The sequence below is a fragment of the Eurypyga helias genome, unplaced genomic scaffold (assembly GCF_000690775.1).
Source record: "Eurypyga helias isolate BGI_N326 unplaced genomic scaffold, ASM69077v1 scaffold10965, whole genome shotgun sequence".
Classification (NCBI taxonomy): Eukaryota; Metazoa; Chordata; class Aves; order Eurypygiformes; family Eurypygidae; genus Eurypyga; species Eurypyga helias.
In genome coordinates this window covers 48,926-57,586 of record NW_010249663.1, presented here as the reverse complement: position 1 = coordinate 57,586, position 8,661 = coordinate 48,926, and the positions used below count along the sequence as shown (strand labels likewise).

Sequence of the window (8,661 nt, the reverse complement as noted above, 5' to 3'; positions counted from 1 at the left end):
AGTATCTCCAAAATCCAGCTACAGGGTGAAGATGCCAGCGGGGTATTCCATGCAGTCTTTTGCCTCTTGAAGTTGCTTTACTTGTATTCCTGTGACATCTCACTAGAAGCATATTGATTACAACAATTTAAAGTGTGGGAATGCTTAAAACAAACAAATACGGTTCAGGTGGAAATGTTGGTCTTTTACAAAAGACATGTAGAGGACGGTAATAAGCCCACTAAATTTGCTGTGCCTGTGACATGCACAGGTGGGTAGTTCTGCTGGCCACCATGCTGGGAAAGGGCTTCTTGACATGAAGATCATGCAAAGGTCTCAGCATGAGGATTTGAACATCCTGCCCTTTTCGTATTGCTGAACTGAAGGGTCAGGTGTACAGCGAAGTGAGGTCAGTTCACTGCACAGATATTTGGCATCCTCAGCTCTTTATACACTGCGAGTCCAGGAATACTCATGTGAGTGAAACGATTCATTTTGGCGAGTGATGCTGTGGCCCAAAACAGGGATATTCCAGCTGACCAGGTCATTGTGCCGTGAACTGATGCCTTGGAGGGGAGCTCACTGTAAACAACTGGCATGGAAAGACGAGGGGATAAGACGTGGACTGAAGCACATCGCTGGTCAAAGGGCTAGGCTTTCACTGAGATCACATACTCATCCACCTGGACATGCTGCCATAACTGGTGCATGAAAGACAAGTCATTTAGATGATAATTGCCACAAACCCCAACCATCATAATCCATTAAAAATTAAATATGCCATTCTTTCCAAGCCTGATCTAAAGTCTCTTGAAGTCTGTGGCAAGAACTCCATTAGCTTCACCAGCGCTGAGAATGGGTCAATAATCCATGAATCTTATTTTCATGATATCAAGAAGCAAAACCCACTGTTCTCCATTCTTCACTACATGAACTTTGTTCTTGGATTCATACTTTATCTGTCCTTGAGGACTGAACGCATTGATTCTAGCAAAGATTTGTGGATATAAAATCTCCACTGTCACTTCCTTCCTCTCACTGCCTAGAGGTACTGACATTAATACACTCATTCCTCCAGAGATGCACGTAATTTTGAAGTCTGGCTTACACTGTAGGATCAGCTTGTGTAGATTGTGTTCTTGTAGATGCTGCTATAGGGCCAAAGTTTCCTAGTGTATTATTAACTGTTATCCCAACCCGTGATGTTTCTTCCATTTCAAATAGAGACCTTCTAAAGAGATACCACTTTCTAAATTTGTAAAAAAATACGAGGAAAAGTTTCCTTGGAACTTTTGGATATTTTCACATAAAAAAGGTAAAAGCTACCTTTAAAAATTAGTCTTGTTTGCGTTTCCTCAAATACAATATAGGAACTGTTATTATTGTTTTTGACTACAAAAGTATACCACACGGAGGCTAAACTTTGGTTAATTTTTCCTCCTTTTATAAAAAAGTTTAAATTAGTATTTGTCATCATTTAAAAAAAATCACATCCGTTGCACAGTTATAAAAGGCACATATAAACGACTGAAAGAAAAAAGTCCACTTTCCAATCTTAAACTGATTAAATAAAAATGAGCATTCCAGAGTATTTTCCACCAAAAAAAAATAATACATATATAACCAAACAAGACAAACAAACAAGTGGCTAAAAAGGCCATTTTTTGCTGCAGTTTTCAGTATTGTTTTCTCCTCGCTCATTATGGCTGTATGGGAACCAGTATTAAATAATATATGATCAGAGATGATTTGATTTGTATTTTCTAGACACTGTCAATGCAGAATGAGGCAATAGCTGAAATATTTACTATTCCAGGCAACTTCATCACGTTTTTGCTTAATAAAGCATGAAACAAGAAGTAATAGAGGAAACAGAAGAGAGAGTTGAAAAAGAAGATCAACAGCAGAAGTGAATTCATATCTTTGAGGTAATCCTTACTATGATGTTCACAGCTGCCCTAGTGTGTCTCAAGTCCCAGAAGCTCTTTTCACCCTTCTTCAAGGATGTCCTGCCTTACTCGGGGAAAGAACGGACACACAAAGCAGTTCCTGTGCCCAGGTTTCCCCTAACTGCAACAAGCAGATCTTTCACCAGTAATTCAGAAAACAAGCTGTAGAGCCTAAGCAGAGATTCATTTATTCCCACAACTGATTGGTAGTCCCCAGCTATCTGTAGACAGTAAGTCACGCGCAGCGTGGAAGCCGGTCCTCGGCAGAGCTCCCTGCGGGAAGCATGGCAGCAGTGAGGCGCTCCGAATCCACCGCAGATTCACCCATTCAAACCTGGCCGCCGCCCAGATCATCTTCACCGAGCTTTGTTCTGCTGCGTGTCGGAAATTGCAGCCCCCACTTTTCCCCGTGGCCAGGGTCATCTGCCCTTGAAAAAATTTATTTTTTCCATGGAGGCTAGAGTCAAAGTTACATTGAACTCAAAATCCCCGTCATGGACACCTGTCTTCCGGAAAGCTCCAGCTGAAGCATTGTTTTCCCAGTAGTGATGCCAGTGTCCTTTGCTGTTTGCTCCAAAACCATACACATTCACCTAGGAAGTAAGAGAGAACTAGTGTTATGAGCTTGAAAGCTCTGAAATATTGAAGACACTCTTTAGATTCCCAGTTTCTCTTTAGGCAGCAGCACCTGAGGTCCTTGGTGGTGTACCAAGCTATTCTACTGCATAAAGATGATGCAATCACAGACTAGCAGTCCAAGCCCTGCTCAAGGGACATTACATCCTAAGCTATGCGGAGACCACCACCATACCTGAACACAGACAGAAAAGGAAAATTCTACCCATGAATTCTTCTTCAGCAGTACGAAAAACACATTCTTGTTCCCTAAGCATGATGTTTGACCTCAGGAGGTCAGTGACTTGGGTTGGGAATCTCCTCTTTAACTGATTAAGGCCCAAAAGCATGGAAGATATCAGTTTTCCTCCTAGTCTTCCAACTGATGACCCATGCCGACCCTCCCTTACACAATTATATGACATCTGCAGTCCCTTCAGGGGCAGAGGGACATCATGTTCTTTGTGTGTGTATAGGCCTATGGCCTTTCCTCTCCCAGCAGCTCACTCATCAATGACTACGCCCGTCTCCTCTGGTGGTAAAGTCCAAACATGACAGTTGACTTTTACTGAAACTGAACGTGGCTATATGACTGGGTTGGAAAGGGTCACAGTCCACAAAACAAGCACCCTAATGCACTCACACCCGGACCCACCCAAATATGAGTTGGTTTGAAGTTATTTTTGGAAACGTCAGAGCGCTGCTCATTGCTTGCTTACTAGAAAAAGGCTCCACCCATGCTGCCCATCCTATCTGCCTTGACTATGGTACAGTTTCTGTCAGCATCATTAGGAGCATTTCCTTTGCCTCTCCAAGCAACACAGGCCTAGGTGACAAAAGCTCTTTTTCATGAGTGGATCTGTGTCCAGGCCAGGAATTTTGCCAGCACAGTGATTTTCATCCCCAAGCTTACAAGCTCATGCTTACAGGATTTTGCAGAGCTGACCTGGCCTTACACTAACTATCTAAGTTTCTAATCACCTAGAAACACCTCACTTTACTCAAGCCAGGGAATTCCTTCAAGTAACTGCTGGAGCAGGGCATTTACCATAACCTACTGTATAAACCCACAAGCTTGGATTTGAAAATAGACCATCTGCATTCCCCAAATCGGCTTATGTAAGACCTGATCATCAAAGTTCTTCAGGTAGGATTATGTTTAAGATGCAGATACCAAATAGAGGTGTCTGAGCATCCATTACTGTCAGTGTTGATTCAGGTAGCACAGTCACTGGAAACCAGAGACCAATCCTGCTCCCTTAATGTCTTAGCAGATGGTTGGTTTGCTGATCAGACCCTTGTCTCCACTGATGAGATGGAAAAGACCTCAGTGCAGTTGCCCAAATGTAAGTGCCATTTGAGATGCCCTTAGGTAGTCAGTACATTTACTCATGACAGGCAGATGTCACACAAGGCTGAGAGACTTGTACTTTTTTGACCTGGCAGCTAGCAGCAGAAAACATGCTCAGGGCAATTTGAGCTTCCACTAACTAAATGGGCATGGACAACATCCATATTTAGATGTCTTTTCATACCATGTGGAATCCCAGTATTTATGTTTAATTATATTCCCCTGGAATGCATTTAAACCCTACTACTTGCTGACATGAAAAAAATCAGTCTCTGTCATTTGAGCATATATGCCTGTTACTGAGGACTCTGCTTCTCTTTGAAGAAGCAAATAGCAGGGAAGATAGAGAGGGTTGAGTGAGTGGCCAGGGCATATTCCTGCCACTTCAGTGTGAAATGTCCTGATTTTTCATCCATGTATCCAAACACAGACAGACCTCATCGCATACGTGGAGTGCAAATATCAAAGACAGAATGCCTGTGGAGGGGTATCTCCCATGATGCTGGAGCCAGTTTTCATAGACGTATTTCATAAAAGCTGGATTATAAACCAGGATCTAGGCAAAATTAGAGAAATAGTCATTAGTAAAATGCCCTGGAAAAAAAAAAACAATTAATCCTGAAAGGACACTGGGGTAGGTGAGTGGGGGAGAAAGGAATACTAGTTATTCCCTGAGGGCAGGTGAAAGGCAAAAAGAAAGTCCTGTGGTTAAGTGCATTCAGGAATATTTGCCACATGCAAGTACACATGAATATTTCTTCCTTGGTCTTGATACCCCATCTCCTTACACTGTTGTCAATCCTGGGTGATTCCTACTGAAACCAACGGGTATGAAGTGACACAAGTGAGAAGAAAACTAGGCATTCATGTCTCCCTGCAGCATCCTACTGTAATGCAGGTGAGCTCTGGGGAGTTGAAGGCCTGAGCAGGGCAAGTGTAAGATGCCATGCCAGATTTCACAGAATCATAGACTCACAGAATCATTTAGGTTGGAAAAAACCCTTAAGATCATTGAATCCAACATAATTTGTCTAGGAACGGAGGCGCAAGTGCATCTTCTGCACAATATACCAACCATGTCTCTCTATAGTACAGATCTAAGGAAACCATAAGTCAGGTGTAACCTATCAGGAAGCCTATCAGGCTGTGTCATCTGCATTTCTCCTGTTTCCCAAACATGCTATTTTTCTATGCCTCTTACTCCACTGGTTTATTTCCTGGGGAAATTATGAGGCCATGTGAGCATTTAAGATCAGACTTGAGTGTACATTAAATCCAAGGACTGGTGGGAGCTCTTGGTTTCAACCCCCTTCCCTGAATCCGGCAAAGAGAGGCTTTTCCCTCCATGCTGTGTTTGTAATTAGAGTGTAGCATTTCAGCGCTATATGGTTAGCTGCAAGGCTTTTCCTTTTACAAAGTCAGAGGTTAATTGCTGATATTGTATCTGTGTGTAATCGCTTCCCATAGTGTGTTTTGCATTGCGTGGTGTGGGAAGAAATAGAAGCTTTTCATCTTCTTGCTTGGGAAGCTGCTTCATATCACCAGCTGTACCTTGGGCTGGTGCTACTCACCTGTGATGTGAGTTTAACACCCTGCTGAAATGCATCTCACATGGGTTTCACAGAGGTTAATGTCTTCCTCACAACAGGTAGGGATGAGCTAAATCATTATTTAATACCCCCAGAGGTCCACGGTTGGAAGCACAGGAATATAAACTGATACTGGTTAAAGGTCTCATCTTAAGCCTTTGGCAAAACCTGGCCTCCTGAATGAAGGACATGTGCTTTCATCTGTGATTTTAATGCTCTGGGGCTAAAATTATACCTTACCATCCCTTGAGACATTAGGAGTCTGAGCTCCTCTGAAAATCAGCCTCTCCAAATGCTGAGAGAATGAGACTTTTATTTTGCTGTAAGGTCTGTGGAAAAAAACCCATCTTTTACCTCTCCCTACACAGGCTGTTTTGGTTATATGGCCTCAAACCATGCAGCTACAGCAACAAAAGTCTTTGCACTGTGGCTAAAGGTCCAACATATGAATGACCACCCTGCCCCATGGGAAACCCTGCCTCCAGCAGTAGGGCATGCCTATTAAACCACAACATATTTGGGCAATGAGTAAGTATGTATGGGAGGGGCTCTTCTGACTGCTGTAGGGTGGGCACTAGGTCTGTCCCATCTTTCTTTGACCTTCTCAGAGAAGTGAGCGAGGTGCCCTGACCGATTGCCTTCTACACATCCACACTATGAAATAAAATGGGTCAGAGGTGTCTTGAGGAAAGTGCCATGGCAGAGATCATGTCCACATTGCTCAATTCTGTCCCTGTGCAAAACAGGGAATACTCCCTGGCCTGTGCTATGCACCAAACCTTACTTGAACACTGCCTGGGAGAGTATTAATACACTTGGGGGAAAACCAGCATGGACTTGGCCGGAGCCCAGTCCCCAGGCTTGTTGAACTGGGTACAGGCAGTTATTATAGCTGTGGGCTAAGAGCCTTCCCCAAGAGCCATTCATACCATCTTGAATTCTTCACTGACTTGAAAACACACAGCTTTATTTGTTCAGTTAACTCAGCTCTTTATTACAAGGAACTGACCCAGGAGTGAGAAACATCCTTGGTATGTAAACAGACAAATTATTTTTTAAAAACTCCAAACATTCTCCACATCTCAAAGTGCCATTACATCCAAATGACTGCAATGGGTGGGAATAGAGCAACTGCTGTGGAGGGTGAGCACAGTTAGGCAATGGTACACCTTAAATCTCTCCGAGCAGTACCAGAGGAAGCAAGACAACCTTCAGAACAGCAGTAATGTGATGGCATAGTCAGAAAAGCAATTTCTTTCCAACCTCAGCTATTTAGTGGTTGATCTATGGTCTGAATGGCACACAGGAGCTTTTAGCTGAGCCCTGTAAAGTGTATGTATTCTGGTTTTATGAATGTCAAGGAGTTCTTTGGATTCTTGCAGTCTCCCAGAGAGGTAAAAGACCTACAAGTAGATTTACAGAACAAATTCACAAATCAGCATTGCTCACCTTTTCTCTTTTGACTTTGATTTTCCGTGGAACTGGAACATATGTGCTGTTAGAAGAAAAAAAATCACCATCAAGATTACTAAAAGCCAAATATATTAATATTTTCCCATATTTCCAAAGAAAAAAAGAATATTCTTCATGTACAGGAATAAATTCAAATTATTTGAGAGCAATAAATTCAATGAATTGCTGGAAAACAAGGTTGTAATTAAGTAATAGAAAACTGAGGTGTCACTGAAACAAGTTTTTAGGAAGCCATTACTTTTTTAAATTTTCAAAGTAATTAATGAGAATAGAACATAAAAAATTTAATTGATAATATATTGTAAAGTCAATATTGTGTGGAGCCCATGACTTGTGATTCTTGACCCATGACTGTTGCAGTTCTGCACTTTGATGACGGGAAAGGCTTTCTGATTAATTTCATGGCAGAAAAACATTTTCCCACCAGGGGGAGACTTTTCCCCTCCTAATACTTGTAGCTGCTGCATGATTTTCGAGAGAGTTCATCAGTATGTAGAGTTCATAATTTCTGTGGTTAGGTGAAACTCTGGCATTCCCAGTACACAGCCCCTCACCTGCAAGCTATTCCCCTTCTCCCCAGAGGGATGCTGAAGGCTTCCTGCGGTTCCCATCATAAAACTTCCAAGTTATACCATATGATTGGGTTGAAATCAGTAGTTGTGTCTTGAAAACAAAAAAATCTTTTCTTCCCCATATCTCATGCACAGTGCATGCTGGCATTGCACAGCTCATCATGAGTGCTGTAGAAAAAATATCTCCCGGAGTTTGCTTCAAGTGAGAAAATTCTGAACTGGCCTTGTAACTAGACTATATCCCAGAACATACTCCGCATACTTTTTAGACGGGTTGTGATAAGCCACCGAAACCTTCCATTAGTTCAATCTAAATGTTTTTGTTTTGGTAACAACAAGGTTCCTGTCATTAATGTTTTATTTCTTTTTGAACCACAGATCATTAGCACTTTGAAACATCATTTTAAGTCATCCCGAACCAGTGGTGACCTGGCAATGTCCTCGGCTCCTTAGGTACTTCTGTATACTCCTCACCTTAGATCCCTGCCCAAGGCTGGATGCAATGGAAAATGTGACGGGTGGATTCCAGCCCCCTGAGATGTGACACGACATGCTAACGGGGAAAGGGACACCCATGCAGACTTCTTAATCTGCCCTCAGCAAATCTGCCCTTGCATCTGCCTCCCATGTCTGATCATGGTTAGCAAAGTCAGTAAAAGTAGGCTTGGTGATTCCATGGCTTTTTGTGGTTATGAAAACATAAAGGGCTTCTTTAAAGGTAATATCTCATTATTACTATAAAACCAAACAGCTGTCTTTTCTTAAAAAGTGACATGGAGGACATATTTGCAGAGAGCTCTAATCCAACCAGGACACTACTGTAGCTCCTGTCAGATGACATTAGCCATTTTAATCATGGGATATTTTGTTTTTTTCAGAAGCAATACCTAAGTCCTACTGTCACTTGGCTGCAGAATTTCATGCAACTGCCTGGAAAGTATTGGCACCCTGGTTAAGACCAAATGGAGACCTTTGCCATTATGATCATGTAAAAACTGGGCTGCACAGTAACCAGGGAGCTAGGGACCCACTACAGAATCATAGAATCATAGAATGGTTTGGGTTGGAAGGGACCTTAAAGACCATCTAGTTCCAAACCCCCTGCCATGGACAGGGACACCTTACACCAGACA

At 42.4% G+C, this 8,661-nt stretch overlaps 1 protein-coding gene across 1 annotated transcript in view; it reads right to left on the bottom strand.

The window, feature by feature from the left end:
- Positions 1-1,777: 1,777 nt before the first annotated feature.
- The window catches only part of ST3GAL1 (ST3 beta-galactoside alpha-2,3-sialyltransferase 1), a 23,200-nt gene continuing 16,316 nt past the window's right edge, over positions 1,778-8,661 (bottom strand). Inside the window, exons 4-6 of the mRNA XM_010151450.1 lie at positions 6,933-6,978; positions 4,331-4,450; positions 1,778-2,521 (exon numbers count right to left, since the gene is read on the bottom strand). Of these exons, the coding sequence (XP_010149752.1) occupies positions 2,348-2,521; positions 4,331-4,450; positions 6,933-6,978 (340 nt within the window). The 3' untranslated portion in view covers positions 1,778-2,347. The remainder of the gene's footprint in view (positions 2,522-4,330; positions 4,451-6,932; positions 6,979-8,661) is intronic.